We start from the raw sequence: 17,596 nt of genomic DNA, 5'->3' as shown, positions 1-17,596 counted from the left end.
ACTTACCTCCTGTTTACCTCATTTCAGTTCCCTTTTTCCTGGTGGAAACTTAATCGCAGCCTGCAAGTTTCCTTAGGTGCCTGGCACACGCAAAATTCTCTGTTGCTTTCAGCTGCTGCGCACTTATACACGGCACTCTGCTTTTTACCTTTGCGGTGCTCTGCAGATAGTAGTGCTTTGCTGGGGCAGCAGCACTAACCAAAAATGAGGATGTTCTTTCTCCTCCTTCCCACTCGAGCCTCTTCCTTGTGCCTCATTGGTGTTTAGAGTGATTCCTTGTGCCTCATTGGTGTTTAGAGTGATAGGGAACTTCCTAGGCATGTTTTTCTATGTCTGGAGCCCTATACTCACACCTCTTATCCTGGAATGTTCCTGTGATCCATACTCCAGTCACTCTACCTGCAAACAGCCTTCACTTACACCCTGGACTCATCGACAGCTGCCTATGGCTATAAAGTTTAATAGACCTGAGAGAATTGTGTTTAAAGGAATGACTGATTTATTTTAAATCAACTCATTACACGTTTCAAACTGAGGGAGAAATTTTGCTCTGAGCAGCTAAACTCTTTAATCAGCAACTTGGTGTTCTGGCAGTTTATCTGTAATAACAAGTAATTGAAATTCATCCCTGCAGTGATCCCTTTCCTATTAATGACACCATATCATGACACCAGCCCAAGCCCAGCCCAAGGAGACCAGCTCTCTGTGTTGTGGGAGTGCAGACCAGCTGGCCTTTGCAAGAAAATGGTTAACATTTCTCCTGAAGTCTCATCCCTACAGTTTTGTATCTTGAACTAATTTCTAAGTGTATCTCATATAATAGCACTTCAGAAGTAATTGCGAGTCCTTGAACTGTGTCTTTGATCAGATCTAAACTACAGCCCATTTGGGCATTATATGGCCAAAAGTTACAAACTTCTGAACTGAAACTCAAGTGGAGTTACTTGAATTTTGTTACTGGAGCTACTCCAGTTTTGTTAGAGGCCAGGAGTTGTCTTCAGACCACAGCTCCTCGAACTGAGAGCAGATTCTCAGTTGTCCTGCTCACACCCACTGCACTCTTGCTGGCAGCTGTACTCATTCAACAATCTTAAAATTTGGGCCTGCCATTTGGGGTTATCTGGTCTGGTCCGGGCACAGATGGACAGGGAAGTGCAGGTTCCTCTTCCTCACTCCGCACCTGGAGAAGGGCTGCTTTGGAAGCAAGTGAAATGGTCATAGTCTTGGTGCACTAATGAGCTTATCGTTTCTATACTAGGATGAAGATGTGTTCACTGAAGTGGGAGAGGGGCTCGATGAATGGGCAGCAGCAAAGACTCTAATCAAACCCCCAGATCAACTGGAGTTGACAGAAGCTGTGAGTAAAACTGTTCCTGGAGTTGGCGTGAGAAATATACAAAACTCCCTAAAACGAAGCGTGCCTCCTACCCCTTTGTTTTGACGGACATTCTGCAGAGTGAAAAGCTCCAGCGCTTGCTAGTATACAATATCTGCAGTTTAAACCAAAATGGCTTTCAGCAGGAAAACTGGGAGTGTGTGCTTTGAAGCACAGCCCTGGGCTTAAGGCAGAGTAACTCCAGATGGAAAGTTTTTCCTTCTTATTCCAATGCGGGAGTGTGGCTAGGGCTTCCCCATGCTGAGAAGGGCTCCGCAGCCAACCTTGAGCTTTTCAAGAGCCAGTGGGAGTCTGCTACACGAGACAGGGAGGGGTTCTGTAGCTACGTGGCTATTTCTTCTCAACTTGGTTCAGTGGCATTGCAGAGTCATTCACCCTTCTGACTGCAGCTGTTTCACTGTTTTCCACTGCTGTATAAACTCTCAAATGGTAGCTACACATACTTCCCCCGGTCAGGGAGTGAAAACAGTTTCTGCTAGTATAGCTTTTTGGAAGCATGGCCCATCCTGCAAGCATTGCTGCTGAGCGTAGTGTTCATTGTATTTTTGGAGTGCATAGCTTCAAAACAGGGATTGTCTTTCTTGCCATATAGAAGACATCTAGCATTTTGCAAGTGCTACCTCACCCTAGCTAAAAATTTACATGACAGCTGAAGAATTCAAGATAGGAAGCAGGATGACTGTGTTCTTGGTCTCCTCTGAGCTAGCTGTGCTCCAGCCATCGTTCTTGTGGAGACATCAGCTGTAAGGTAGATATCTGCAGCAAACTGAGTATCACAGAAATGAGCATAAAGGATGATCGTCTTATGCTGTTTGTTACAGTAACAGTAGAATTTTATTGATGATACTATTTTGTTTCCATTCTGCAGGAATTAAAAGAGGAATTTACACGCATCCTGACAGCCAATAATCCGCATGCTCCCCAGAATATCGTGAGATACAGCTTTAAAGTAAGCATGGCATGGCCTTTAAATCCCGGATGAGATTTTTTTGTCATTAGCTGCTTTTGTGTTTGGTTTTAATTTATAAACAAGTAAATTTCTTTTTAATGTGGCTTCGTGTTGCATGTTGCATATTTATTGCCAGTGGTTCCTAAAGTGTTTTTGCGGAGGGTGAGAGTCTGACATCATTGACATACTTATTTATTCAGAAAAAGGAGATAAAAATTACTTAACAGGTTCTGCCAGTGAACATAATTAGCGCAGCTAATCTCAGGCAATAATTTTTTCCATTCAGTGGTGGTTAGAGCAGAAAAGGTGACACATTATGCAATGTGTAGGACATTTATGCCTCAGTGTCCTCACATCAAGATTCAGTTGTTTGAATTATAGGAGAGCTCAGAAATGTGCTCTGTGAAATCAATGACAAGAACTCTGTTCATGATGGGTAGGTGTGAGCAGGGGAGGGTGCATCAATGCCTGCCAGGAAGCTTCCAGGAGTCACACCTTCACATTTCTGTGTGCAGAGCAAATGCTGTATTGCCCCGGAGCGGTCTTCCCCAGCTAGTTTGTACCACTAGCAACATAGCCTGCTTCAGGGAGGAAGTGGAAGAGTGGCCATGCCTCCCATCCTTTCCTTGAAAGGGTTGCAGCCTGTGAAAGAAATGAGAGCTTTCAGAGACAGTTCCTCCAGCCCAGTACTGGATTATCTCCAGATTTAGGCAGGGATTGGACAACCATCCTGAGCCTGTCTCATCTCTGTGCTACTGTAGCAAATTTGGCTAACTGGTAGGCTAGATCAGGAGAGAAAAGAATCAGATCCTGTGGAAGCAGAGGGGGTCACTTTCTCTTCTCCTTGGAGTTGGAGTTTTCAATATTTATGAGATGGAAATAGGTAATGAATGATCCATATCTTCAAATGCTTCACAGTGACTGAAGTAAGCTTGGTGCTGTGTTGTGATCGGTACAGAAAATAATGGTATTTTTAACAGAGAACAAATTAGTGAAGCATCTGAGTTTTGCAGTGGCTTCTAATTGCATTTAGGTGAAAGTCAAAGTCCTAATATGTGATTTGAGCCTAAGTCTGTGCTGTATAGTGGTCTACAAGCAAGTGCCAATCAAACGAGCTTCAAATAGCTGAATTAGTGCAGTACTTATTAGCCGGGGCACAAAGCTAAGAGCCCGTACTGTCACCAGGTCAGAGCTGGTATCTCTAAATGGTGCTGCTCTTGTATAGGTACGACAGCTCATTCAAGGATCTCAGCACAACATGACATTGGAGTCTTTTAGTGATTGCTGTGTAGTAGAGATGCACCAAAACTAGATTTAAAGTCGCTTGCTGTGGTACTGGTGGAGAACTGGAGGTTTCATGTTCTTGCTTCTTTTCCTTGTGTTTTAAACTTCTGGCTCTCAGTGTTCTGAGATATCAATAGCTGCTGGAAGAAATTCGGTATAAATATGTCAAGCACAATATATATTTATCGGTATGGAACTTGCTTGGCTTTAGCAATTGAGGCTACGCAGTATTTCTGGCTTAAAATCATGTATTTCTCCCCACTCATTTTGTTGTTTTTTCCTCTCTGTAGGAACGAGCATACAAGCCAATAAGCTATGTGGATCAAATGGCTATTCACTTCTCTTTGAATGGAAACATGATACTCAAAGATTCAGATGAAGGCAGGCGGCAGAGTGTCAGATCAAGCAATGCAGCAGGTAAGTTTATTATCTGAAACCACAGTCATTTTTGGTTAGCCACTGATACCGTTTATTCAACGTGATGGAGTGATCATGCTTCATGACTAGAGAATGGAACAACTTTTACTTTGGCTTGTATCCTTCATGTGAAAGAAAAAAGTAAAAGCAGTCAGATGTTTGCTACAGTGCAAAAAACAGTGCATGCTTTCAGGACTAGGTGAACATTAACACCATCAGCTATTTAGTGGCTTTCAAACAGCTTGCGCTACAATTAGTTGGATATGCATGTCTAAACTCCCTATCCTGCTTTGAAAGTTTCAGCCATGATTTAAAGTTTAAGGTAGTATTAAAGCAGAAATGGTTGGAGGCTGGATGAGCATTCCGGAAACTATCATGTACTTGTTTAATTCTTACGCTCTCTCCAAAGCATCTGCTTCTGGACAATGTGAGATACAAGATATTGGGCCAGTTGGAGCTTTGATCTGAGCTAGTATGGCCATTCTTAGGGTCTTAGTTAAGAAAGATACCTTAATTCAGAGGCTCAAAAGCTGTTTCAGTAAATAGTTCTAGGTTGAATTTTCATCAGGGAAAGATGTACTGTGTAGAGATTTTCTTCTATTCCTGCTGTTTGTGAAAGGAGAAGTTGTGTCACAAAGACTGCCTTTTCAAAGTGGTAGCTTTCAGGCACAATGGTACCATTACATAAGCTCCTGAGAATAGCTATTACTTGTTACCTCTGAGGGTCATTGCCTCTTTTATTTTACACTTAACAAAATGTGTATGAGGATTTGAAGTAGGACAGAGTGCTAAGTGGGATCTTCAGTGCCACAACAGCATGGATTGTTGTTGCTGGCAGTGCATGTTTTCATAGATTCCAAGCTAGCAAGTTTAAAGTAAGCTTATAGCTTGATGCTAGCATGACTGCATACTCAGGGCTGTGATTGGAATGTAGACATCCTTCATTCTCTAACGTAGCTAGTATATTCATTTTTATCCATGTAAATAAGAACAAACCACATTGCCACTTTTTTTTTTACCAGTCATTCTTAGTAGTTGTAAGTAATTACAGCCATTTTTGCAGGGCAGAAAAGTCCAGAGCTGAAGGTATATCCAGAAAGAAAGCTACCCAGATCAGTAGTGGATTTCAGAGATTTGATCTGAGTGGAAATCAGAGTTTTGATTTCTGTACAGCCAGAATTACTGCAGTATCATAATAATAATAATACTGTCTCCTGTTGTGGCTTTGAGCAAACTATTACCCTGCAAAATGAGAATGGGTCACAATGTTGACTGATGAGATAGCGTTAGAAAAGAATGCATCTGTAGTAATGCTTTAGAAGATAGAGGGATCTGCAGAACGTGGGTTAATACATCCTATTATCTAGGGCTTATGCATTTACCTGCTCTGTTACCAGAAACCCCCCCTGCTGAGGATTTTACAGTAATGTCTGAAGAGGCAGAGATTAAAGATGAAGAAAGCGTAGAAGATACACAGGTAATTCTCCATAGTTAGCTGAGAGCTGCCCATTTTATTTTTAATATTAGATTTGAAATTCACTTTATTATAAAATGGACTGTCTCAGAAGCTTCTGTAATTGATTTCTTTATGCCTGAGATGTCTCTGCTGAGATTCTGCAGATTCTACTGAATAGCTGGGGTCCTCCTTCTGTTCTTTGGTTTGGAGGAGCCACACAGAGGGATGGCAGGTCCCTGCATACCAGGTCTATCTTCATCCAGAGAATCCATCAAGATGGAGTGTAATCTTCTGGGACCTGGAAACTTCCTGGAAACTTCCTGTCTGTCCCTGAAAGGGACAGTGGGCAAAAACAAGATGTGGAGAGCTGAAAGCAGGCATAATTACCTGAAATAAGTAGTGGCCTGACTGACTTAAAGGTAGTTGGCTGCTCAGGAAAGGAGCATGTTGTGAGAAGTTTTTTACCCAAACTGTGTCAGGCCCTGGAATCAAGATCTGACGAAATTCAGGTAAATTTGATCTCTTTAGCAAGGAAATGAAAACACAGGGTACAGGACTAGAATACGTTCTCCTGGTCCTTGGGTCCAATTCCTTTTGTCATAGGCAATCAAGCCATATTACCCCATTCATGTCAGGCTCTATGTTAAAGTAACTATCTGATAGCTAGATATCTTCTAATTTCCAGTTAATTTCCAGGGAATTTTCCCAGTGTCAACTTGTAGCCACTTGAAATTGTGCCAATATTGTCTTCAAACTGAAATAGCTTTTTCCCTCTAGTGTACCCCTACCTGTCCCAGTGTATTTCTGTGGTACTGTGTCCTCTCAGCTATACATGAACTGGATTGAAAAAGCCACATTCACTTATTTGTCTGTTTCACTACTGACCCCTCAATCTTCAATAACAATTTCCTCTGCTAGAGAGCAGAAATCCAGCTGTCTGAGATAAAGACCTTCTGAAGAGGGAAAGAGATGTCTGATTCTTTCGGTGCAGGGTTTCTACTCTACTCTCTTGCAGGCTGCAGGGGAGGAAGAGGCAGAGGAGGCAGGAACAGCAGAAGTGGCTGAAGCAGCAGAGGCCGAAAAGCCTCCTCCCCCAAAACCAAAGGAGCGCAAGCTTGCGAACCAGTTCAACTTCATCGAGAGAGCCTCAAAGACACTCAACAACCCCTTGCGGGTATGCTGCCTCTGCCATTCCTTCAGTGACTGGGAGGAGGCTTCCTTGGGGAGGATCTGTAGAGCATCTGTTTTTATGTCATATCCTGTAATCCCTGCCGATTCTGGAAAAAAACAGTGACTAACTATGGTAAAACATTTGGGGTGGTGAAAACGGCGACAAAAAAATCCTTGCCTCATGGACTCTTGGTTCAAGAGGTCAAGCCTACAAGAGGTTTTGGTGCCACTGTAAATCTTTACACCTCTACTTGGATATAGCATTTTTCATATCTATTTTCTTATCTGAAAAAGAAGAAGGATAGAGCAATGGTTAGGGCAGTAGCTGAAGGCTTGGGATCCCTGGGTTAATTTTTCTTTTGCCACAGACCTCCCTGTGCTTCAACCTTGTACTTCGATTCTTAACTACAGAGCAGGGATATAAGCACCCATTTGTCATTTAACAAGAGGACTGTAAAGATAAAGGTGTTAAAGTTTGTGTTAAGCTCAGGTGCTACAGTATCAGGCTTGTGTAAGTGTGACAGATGTTAACTGCTGCTACACAGTACATCTCCCTTCCCACTCCATGCCTGCGCTTTGTCGTCAGTAAAGACCCGAAACCTGATGTTCCCCACACCTTTTGCTGAGTCTACGGCCATTCCAGGGAGCGTGTCTTCACAGGGCCCTCCGATAGAATAGTACCAGTGATGTTTGCCCCCATCTGAGAGCTCATACAGCAGCTTCCTCTGAATCTGAGATACATGTTTCAAAGCGAAAATTCTCCTGTTTCCCCTGCTGCCATGGAGTCCATTCTCTATACAGCTTCCCCAGAGAGCCTGCTTGCCTGCTTGCAGCCATTCCATCTAAGGTGAGATCCCTGTAAGACTGACGAGCTAGGAGAAATCTGAGAGTTACTATGTCACTGGAGCTACTGTCTCCTAGAAGAGGAGTCCCTAGTAGAGATGGAGGATCTAAGGAGAGTTTGTACAGTTGTGAGTTGCTTACTCCAAAGTCTGAGCTCAGATTCTACATCTTTTAAAATCCCTGTAATGGCCACAGAATTTGCTGTTTCTCTTTCCTGAGTTCTGCATATTCCTTTCCCATTGATATTACTGAAAAATGCTTGAATGCCTTTGAAAGCAGAATCTAGCCCTTAAATAGCTGTGAAGTACTGTTGTGCACTGTGAAGGATGTGCAATTTCCACCTCTCAGACTGCTGCATTTCACAGGCCAGTGAAATGCTACAGGCAGCTTCTTAAAAATGTCCTGACACAACAGTTTTCTGAAAGAAAACACTGTTCCATGAAATGAAAGTGTTTCATAGTTACATTAATTTTATTCCGATATTTGATGAAAGGGTGATGGAAATATTATTTCACTAAGATCAAATGTTTTGTTTAAAGGTAATGAATCTGTTCAACTCTTTTGTTTTGACTCTGATGTATCCGGCTGGAATTTTAATATATAGGTCAAAACGTTTTAAATCTGATCGCATACTATAGCAAGTAGCACAATGTTTCAAACGGTAGAGCTGATGCAAACCATTTTAACACTTTCAAAATGAAATACTGCAGTTAAATATTTTAATAATGTTGGGAAAAAATCAGCCTCTTTTGGTCTATAAGACAATCTATTTGTAGTTGTACAACCCGTAATAACATTTGTGCAGTGCTTTAGGAGCCGTTTGGATGCTGAATTAATGCAAGTTCTGTATTATTCTAACTAAATTTTATGAGAAGTTAGTTTCCACAGCTAGGACTACGTCACTGCAAAGAGTTTCAGCATGTTAACGGTATGATTGCACTTCTTTATGCTTTTTCTTTATTCAGGACAGAGCGTGTCAATCGGAGCCTACACCTTGTAAAAATTTTTCAGCCACTGCTAACCAGGTATCTGTTTTTGACTTTGTAAGCTCTTTTAGCATATACTTAGGAGAAAGAGGTAAGAGAAAGGAGAAACAAAGTTGTCATGTTTGTATTCCTTGCGCTGGATTGTGCTCAGATACTGTGGCTTTGACCTCTGGTTTAAATCTGAGAACAAACTAGTGTGGCCCTGTTCCCTGCCTTAATTGGGGAACCTGCTGATGGTGGATCTCTCTAAGGTGCGAGCCCCTTTTTATTGAGTTATGTCTCAGCAGCCAGCCTGGCCAGCCTGTTTTATAGCGTCTCAAAGGAGTGGGAACGGGGAAACCCTGGTGAGGGAGTGGTTCTGGGCTCAGCAAGAGCTTGGTTCCTGTTGAACCCTGCGGAAACAGGGACACAACTGCAACTGCCTCTCACAGACACTGACTTCTGTTGGGACACAGCTCTCACTGGGTAGATACTGCCCTGCCATTGAAGATCTTCTGTCACTGCATGGTGGGGTCTCATAGCTCCTGGTCACTGAGGAGGAGCAGTGATCCCGCATTCAGCAGGTGGTCAGCTGCAGGATACCTCTGGTCAGCTGGTTCCTTAAGAGGCAGGATCAATGGGGTCTCCCCATATGGAGCAATAAAATAAGAAAAAAAGAGTGACTCCATAGTACCTCCACTTTGAGCGCTGCACATATGGAATAGAGACTTCTGAAGATTTCATACAGCAGGGAGTTCACAGGGGTTCGTGGAGTTTTCAGGAATATGGTCAAGAACTTGATATATGCAGAACTGGCTTTTTTATTTTGTCCAAGTTGAACCATCTTGGGAGAGCAGACAACAGGTTTCTAAAAGCTGGAGCCAAACACAATGAGAACTAGAGCACAAGACACATGGAAGGCCCACTCTCAGCCTGTTGAATTAGACTTAGCTCCATTTTAGGTAGTGGGAATGTGCCTATTTATTCATGAGGAAGAACTATTCCAAAATTGTTATGCAGTATTTCTTCCGTCTCTTAAAAATGTAAAAAAATTATTTACCGTGGCATTTTACGCGTCAAATATGCCATAGCTTTCACTGGAAAGGAAATCCAGCCAATTCTGCTGCTTCTCACAGATACTCCCAAAATGTATTTGTGTTTGTCACTGATATGAACATTGGGTCAAACTTTAATTTTTGTACCAGTTTACCACAAGAGAAAGTATTACCTGGGTGTTCCTGTGGTAAACTGGTACAACAGCTTTTAAAATTACATTGCAGGAAGGTGATAGGAAAGGAGAGGGGGAGTGTCTCTGTTAAGCTGAAAACTGTAACCCAGTCTATTTCTGAACTTGAAATCACAGAATAATTGGCCTAAGATCTTCTCTCCGTCCGGCTGGAGTTTCCTTTGATTTCTTTCTGACAGTAAGATGACCTGAAAGCTTGAGAAATAGAACTATTAAGATAAGAAACTGTTGCTGAAATTTTGCATGAAAATGCCTGAAAACTAAGAGGAAGTTTTCCCTTGTTTTCTTTTTATTCTTTTGAATATTTGAATAAATATAAATGAATATCTTAACAAAAGCTCTTTTTTCCTCAACTCTTCTTCCTTCTTTTTCTTCCTTACGCTTACATATTACTCTTCCAAAGTTGTCTGTTCTGCTCCTTCTCCCACTCTTCTCATCACATCTTCTTTATCCTTTCCGTGATGTTTGGAACATCCTTCCTTCCCATTGCCACCTATATTATAGTTTTTAACACAGTACAGTTTTTTTGATGACAATTTATGCTATCTTTCTTTATGCCAATGTTTTAATCTTCCGTTTGTGTTTGAGTCATACTTCCTCTCCAAAGCTGATATGTCAAAATTAGATTTATCTTTTCATTGTTCTGAAAGTAACCTATCTGCTTCGTACCATACTAGCCCTCTAATACAAATGAATAATTCTCATGTGGAAAAATTACTTACAAATCTACTCAAGTAAGACATTTCTGGTGTGTGGCAGAGCAGAAGATGTGAAACTGCTCTCAGTTTGCATTTGATCATATGCTTCAGAATTAAGAGTCCAAGATTTAGATTGTGTTAAGCAGCTACAATACAATTTTTCAACACCACACGAGAAATGTCATGAAGCAGATCTTTGATGCATGTTTCCTGTTAAACACTGGTCAAATAGCCGAACAGGGCTAACAGAAAAGATTTAGATGCAAAGCACCAAGAAGGCAGTTGGGTTAAGGAAATAGTTAAGAAAGCAATACTGTCTTCTCAAAAAATAAGGCATGCCCCATGAAGCTTTAAAAATACTGGGGTGCAATCCTTCATTTTTTGTGCAAGCAACAAGCCCACTGTCTTTTGACTGATTCCAGACCGATTCCAGGGGCAGTGTTACTGTTGTGAACACTGTAATGTTTTTGTGATGGTGCAGATGTTTGTTTTCCAGAGTATAATCAGGTCTCTATAAGCCCTGCCTCTATCTGTCTCTCAGTGGGAGATCTATGATGCCTATGTGGAGGAGCTTCAGAAAATGGAAAAGTCAAAAGAGAAAGAAAAACCAAGAGCTCATGTAGGAAAGAAAGAAGAGAAGAAGAGAGGAAGAATGTTAACCTCCCTGGAGTCGCAGGTACTGCCATGTGCACATTTCATAATACTGGGAGATGCTTACTCAGACTGTTAGTGGTTGCATCCATAGTGCACGTTAGGTGAAATTCAGGAGCTCATGTGGGTTGTGTAACTAGTTCTCTCAGCTGGCAAGTAACAGACCTAAGAAATGCAGAAATTATTTTTTGCCCGGAACTGTATTTCCCAAACAGGTTTTCCTTTTTCGAGTTACTGTATTTTTTATGAGAATGCAAAACAGTGTGATGCCATCATCTTGACTTCAAATTTGATTTCCAAATGAGGTTTGTGGCTTTACTGTGATGTGCATTATCACGTTCCGTTTTTGACTAGCACGTGAGGGATACAAGGATGAAATAAGTATGAGTATGAGTTTTCAAGGAGTTCTAAGGGATTTAGCTGTTTTCCGATTTGAAAGTCAAAGAAATTTGTGATCCTTTCAAGGTGTTACTAAAGCAGCATAACACATTTGACTATTTTTAGTATTTTTGGTATAATGTTGTATAATTATCATTTATAATGATCTATATGCTATATATATATTATAATTTATATACAATTTATTAATAATTACTTTTTAATTATTGAAATCTAAGCCTGCATACTCAGAATTGAAGAGTCATTCTAAGAGGCTTGACCAGGTGAGAGGGGGGCCGGATCTTTGATGCATCATTTATTCATTTAGTTGGACAGCGTCAGAAACGTCTCTGCCCAATGTTCGAAGTGCTGTAATTAAGTAGTTACACAGCAAAATGATATCTCAGCCATGGTATTGCGATCATCACGAGAGGTCAGGCACCCTGAACCCTCTAGAGCGGCAGGATGAATGGCAAGGGCTGCTGCACCCCAGCAGCCCCCACTAGTCTGGCTTTTCTGAGTAGCAGGTATCATAACTTGTGCCAAGCTTGTAACTCAGCTGGTGCTGTGAGCTTGCTGCTAGGCTGATACTGGTTCCTAATTCAGGCTGCTCCATCAGAGTAGCCTAGCAGTGCCCTGCAGGCATGCCACAGCAATGATCCCATCTTAAAAATGTCATCCCACTTCAAGCACTGGGAAAAAAATATAGCAACCTCTAAAGATTTGCTTCACGTTCCAGAATGTTTTCAGGGAGTTCAGGAAGCTTTCATCAGGATTTGATCTGTACAGAATTATGGGCAGTTCTTTTCTTCCCCTTAGTCTATCCAAGTTAAACCATTTAGAAGACAAACTGAAGTAGTTTTTGTAATGATTGGAGCTAGATGCAATGAAAGCTATGATATAAAAACATGGAAGTCAAATCTTAGCTTGCTGCTTGAATAGGTGTAGTTATGTCACTGTAACTATGATGTACCTCTATAATATATGCTGGCTCCTAAAAATGGCTCTAACTGTAGGAGTATAAGCACTTTTATACCAATACAGCTGAGGTGGCAGTAGAGGATTTTGCTGGTTTAGCTACCCCACTATTGCTCTGCCATCAACAGCCTCTTGGTGTAAACAAACCAGGAACATATTCTGACAGGCTTCTTTGTGTGAACTGTGCCATTGAAATTCACAGTTCCTTCTAAAACTAATAAGTCTTTCACCTGAGTAAGCGTTGGAGAATTAAGCCTGAAGTCAGCAATATAATTATGGGCCTAATGGATGGATTGCTAAAAGCTGATCGTTAAAATGAAATAAGAATTCTACTGGTGAAGCTACATTGTAACAGGCTGCTGCATGCTCCACTGACAACAATGAGAAGCTGAAAACCATGCACCCGTGATCCTCCCTTTGGTGCTTTCCAGGGGGATTGCAGGGAAACTAAAAAGTCAGGATGCTGGAAAAGTGAAAGGAAAAGCTTCTTTGTGCAGAGCCAGTCTCCATAATTGAGACTGATTGTGAGGCTGCTGAGTGAACTTGAAGCGTGTGAAAAGCCTGCTGAATTTCCCAGTCGTTAACATTGGAGACATGCAACTTGACGTAATCCAAGGCTAGAATCTGACTTGTAGCAGGTATTACATCTGCTCGTGTGTAAGCCTATGGAAATAAAGGTCAATAGTGTCAAAATCTGTACCTCTAGTCTCAAGTCAGCAAATGGGAAAATGGGTTTTGTGGAACTGCCAACTCATATCTTACATATTTTGGGCTGCGCATAGTAGTTGTAACAGAGACATTCCAGCTAAACGCTTGCTGAGGGCATCCTGCCTTTGACCGTTGCTGAAGGAGAACTGTGGAACATCAGGCAGGAGGTGTGGCTGGTCTGCGCGAAGGGCTGAAATCAAGGATGCAGTGGCGAGAGGCAGCAATCAACATCCCAAGGGCTTAAAGCACTTACACTGGTGAAAACTAGCTCCTCTTACCCTGAGACTACAGGAAATGAAATCGATGAAGTCTAATAGTATGGATCTTTAACAAATCTATCAAAAGAGGAGTGGAACTATGCAATTGGAGAGTAACAAAGATAGATTATATGTAGAAAGAGTAAAAATGGTTCCAATAATGTGGCTTTTACTATTAGAATTAATTTGGAGGGAAAGAATAATTAGAGACTTGGTAGTAAATCTGAAATGGCATAAAATAGCACGTGAGTTTACCAAAGGTAGGCTGTGTCCGAATAATCTCATCTCTTTGGTAAGAGAACAGTTAAGGTTTTCCTGAATAAGGAAAGTATGGTAAAGCTAATCCACCTGAAGTTCTGTCAAGCTATTGCTATAATATATTTTGGGAAATGATTAGATAAATAGGAAAGATGGTTATTAGTACAGGTTGGAAGGGACTACTGGAGAGGAAGGCTGTGCATTGTAGGATTGATTAAAAAATCTTTGACAAGGTGAGGGCTTACTGTTTGAAGTGACAGCAAGAAACATGACTGTCAGTTGGTGAGTTGTGACATGTCTATAAAAAAGGCAAGTACATTGCTAGAATATGTTCTGTGAGGGATGGCAGAGAAACGTTATTTCTGTTATGCAAGATGCTGGGGGAACTCATCTAGAATAGTGCAGGGAAGTATAATTTTGGTCACCTAAAATATCTGTTTTCATAAATAGGTATAGATAGATAGATTACAAACCTTAACAGGTATGGGAAAGAATATAAGGAATTGAAAGCTTGAACACAAGAAGCAACTAAAAACACTTGGCTTATTTTATTGCTAGTGCAAAGGTGGAGAGGGAACCTGAGATACCAGAGAGTCTGAGATTCCAGAGAGGGAAAAGAATTATTAAGACTGAGGACAGTGTGACAGAAGTACAAATAGATATGAAGCATTTATGAATATGTTAAATCTGGAACTTATTGCACTGGGACAGGGACAAATTCTCCCAAGTTCCAGGAGGGAGTTCACGGAGACTGTGAAGGAGAGAAAATATGCCTCATCTGCCTGTGCTAGGGAGGATCTGGAACCAGTAACCCAATGTCACCCTAGAAGTGTCTTCCAGCCCTCTTTCGTGTGTGCTCTGTCACAGTAGTGTACCAGAAGCAGCGTCTTCTCTCAACCCCTCTGAAGCAGAAGCGGTTGAAAGGTTTCTTTAAAAGTCCAAACAAAACTTAGACTTAACGCAGAAATGCTCATTCCTGAATCATGTGATTGGTGATAATCTCAGGTCCTGCCTGACCTGTGCATCTCACTATAGCAGTACAGTTAACTCTGAGATATGCCCACTGAGATAACCTGGCCCACAGGGTCATAATTATCGTTTGGAAGCTCCTGGATGACCACGAGTTATTTTTGAAATAACAACTGAAATCTGAGTGCATTTAATCTTCAAATAATTGTTCATCTTGGGGAGTGGATGAGTTGTTACCAATTCCCTTGTCTTCATTCTGCTGTTTGCAGAGTATCACTATTAAGAGCAAGTAGTGAAAACGAACAGATGAGAACAATTCTGAAAATGAACAACTGCTTGACAGCATTCAACCTAGGGGACATTCTTTGTGATTTACAGTGGATGTTTGTAGTGTGTGAAGGTGTTAGCTGGTGACAACACAATTATACTATGCTTTTTTCTTTGAAAGCAGGGACTTCTCCTAGTAGCAGTATACCTTTTGCCAGAGGTACAGGCAATTATTGTATTGGTTGTAGGATGGGATTTGTCTTCTGGATGTGCATTTATGCATCAGCAGAGCTTGTTTCATGCTTCAGTCTATTGGAGTTACACATTGCAACTGTCCAGCTGCTGAGAGGCAAATGTGAAGCAATTAGCGTTAATGAATAGTAGAGCAAGACCAAGACATTTATTTTCAAAGTACCAGCCTGTTATCCATATTGACATAGGACTCCATTAACATTATTGCTGTTCTAAAAATTACTTAGGCACCGAAATAAATGAAACAAATCTGTTAGTTGATGAGCTCTCGTTACATTTGGCTGTCTAGCCAAGGGTTGGCCCACAAAATAAAAATCAGTTTCAGAAAAATCTTAAAAAAGATAAATTAGGCCTGTCACTTCCACTGAAGATATATTTCAGTAAAATGCAGAATAAATCAAACCCAAAATAGCACATGATCCAATGAGAAAATAACTTACTCTGATCTAGTTTAATGCCAAAACTGTAGTTATTCATGGCTGCATTGCTAGCTGCCCAGCTAGCTAATAAGAAAGCTGACTTAAAATTCTTTCAGTTTATCTGGACAGTTTCCTGCACTGCAGAAAAAAATTCCATTGAATAATATATTGTTCCTGTATTTACAGTTTTTTTTTTTAAGGTAAGACTGTTTCCTACTTACAAAAAGAAAAAAAAGAAAGACTGTTATAGATGATGCAGGTTTTAGCATGCATCTTTGAGAACACAATAAAATAAGCCTTATCTTTTGGTCTTCACTCCAGAATGACGTGTCTCGTTGAAAATTTGGAGTATTTGGAGTATTTGGAGTGCAAGTTTCCTTGGACATAAAAGAGAAGAAGAGCTACAACTGCTTGCGTCTATAGGGGACAGCACTGCCATTCTTCCACAGCTCCTTCCAGTAGTGCATGCATGTTAAAGGAAGGAGAAATTTTTACCTACAAAGTGGTGAACAGTAGGTGAACGGAAGGCAGCTTAGCTACTTAACACACCTGATGAACAAATAGGACTCCAGGATATCTTTTCCTTATACCTTGTAACTATGACTTTTACTGTGTTGGAGAGAAAAGTTGTTATTGCTCTTTTCTTTTCTTGAATCATATTGTAACCTTTCCAACATTTAACCTCTGTCAATTAAGCTTACTCAAGAGTAATGTACTGGTAGCAACCAATGACATTTTTATAGTTGTGATGCCAATATTGCTGGACAAGTGTTGGCACAGGTGAATCGGTTTTTTAGGAAGTGTTTTAGAGAATGACAGGTCCTTTCATGGCAGAAGCAATAATGGCAACCTAAAAGTCAAAAGAGTGACATCTCAGCAATTGAGAGTATTGATTTCTGCTTGGGATGTTTGAAACATCCTCTTTCTCTCCCTCTTTCATTTCTCTTAATAATTATGAAGTCCTAATGTCTAAGGAACATTTTGAAGAAAAGCAAACTGGATTAAAATGTGAAAACCTCTCTTCCTGTGCTTTCTTAAATTCTGAACGTTATAGCAAATTCTCTGTGCGGTTCGCCAGAACTACTCCCGCAAACCCAGGGAAAACCTGAAGAACGTGAGAATGGCCATACTGATTCAGATCAAAGCGCAAGCCCAGTAGTCTGCTTCCAGCAGTGACCACAAGTGAATGTGTAGGGTGTGGTAAGAACAGAGCAAGCGTATATCATCCTCCCTCCTCCTCCCCCTCCCGCCAAATATTCGTCCAGCCTTCAACTATTTTCAGTGATTTTTCAAGCCTGATGTGGTTTGGCACATGGATGGAAGTACTTGTTCAGTCTCCCTTGAACCTCTGTAATTCTTGTGTCTACAACACCCTCTGGAAGAAGTTCCACCGATCTGTCTTTTTTTTTTTAAGAGATCTGTCATTTTTTTTACTCAGTTCTTCCTGGTACAGAAACTGTTCCAGATTTTACATCATCCTTGTTGCCCTTCTCTGAACTTTTCCAAGTTCTATTTCGGTGGGGAAGCAAGCCTGCGTGCAGGATTGAAGATGTGAGCAAACTGTGGATTTATAAAAGGTGTTGCAGTTCATAGAATTGGGATTTTTTTCTTCGTCTTGTTCTTTTTATGTAGTTCCTTGGTGAAGTAGGACTGTTTGTCTCCCTTGAGTCTGTGCAAAGTCCCCAAAGGGCTGGGATGCATGTGATTCAGAGTCATGTTCTTAGTTCTCACTGGGACTGTGTAGTATAATCTTCAGCAAGTCATTTCATGGTTTCTTTCCACATTCAGGACACTCTCTGGACCCTGCCAGGGATAATGGATTTCTTTTTAGTGTCCTCAAGTTTCATTTCACGAGGAAAGCATATTATGCTGGCAGCCATAAGGCCCTAAAAGTGGTTTGTAGATGGAAGGCTTTGAGACACTGATGGGGCTTTGGGGCAGTGGTAGTAGATGGTGACTTAGGTCTTTGGAGTAGCATGCTGTCGGTGCGCTGTGTGTGCCCTTGGCATTCTCACATCATTGTGCAAGAGCTGAG

The 17,596-nt window shown here is 41.2% G+C and overlaps 1 protein-coding gene across 1 annotated transcript in view; it reads left to right on the top strand.

Annotated features, from left to right (window-relative positions):
- The window catches only part of LOC138064683 (dynein axonemal intermediate chain 1-like), a 150,322-nt gene that overhangs the window by 13,476 nt on the left and 119,250 nt on the right, over window positions 1-17,596 (top strand). Inside the window, exons 3-9 of the mRNA XM_068928400.1 lie at window positions 1,259-1,357; window positions 2,265-2,345; window positions 3,920-4,046; window positions 5,444-5,523; window positions 6,518-6,676; window positions 8,481-8,540; window positions 10,966-11,100. Coding sequence (XP_068784501.1) covers window positions 1,259-1,357; window positions 2,265-2,345; window positions 3,920-4,046; window positions 5,444-5,523; window positions 6,518-6,676; window positions 8,481-8,540; window positions 10,966-11,100 — 741 coding nt within the window. The remainder of the gene's footprint in view (window positions 1-1,258; window positions 1,358-2,264; window positions 2,346-3,919; window positions 4,047-5,443; window positions 5,524-6,517; window positions 6,677-8,480; window positions 8,541-10,965; window positions 11,101-17,596) is intronic.

Source organism: Struthio camelus, chromosome Z, assembly GCF_040807025.1.
Source record: "Struthio camelus isolate bStrCam1 chromosome Z, bStrCam1.hap1, whole genome shotgun sequence".
NCBI lineage: Eukaryota > Metazoa > Chordata > Aves > Struthioniformes > Struthionidae > Struthio > Struthio camelus.
Note: the sequence above shows the minus strand (reverse complement) of the source record. Positions and strands in the feature narration are given on the sequence as shown.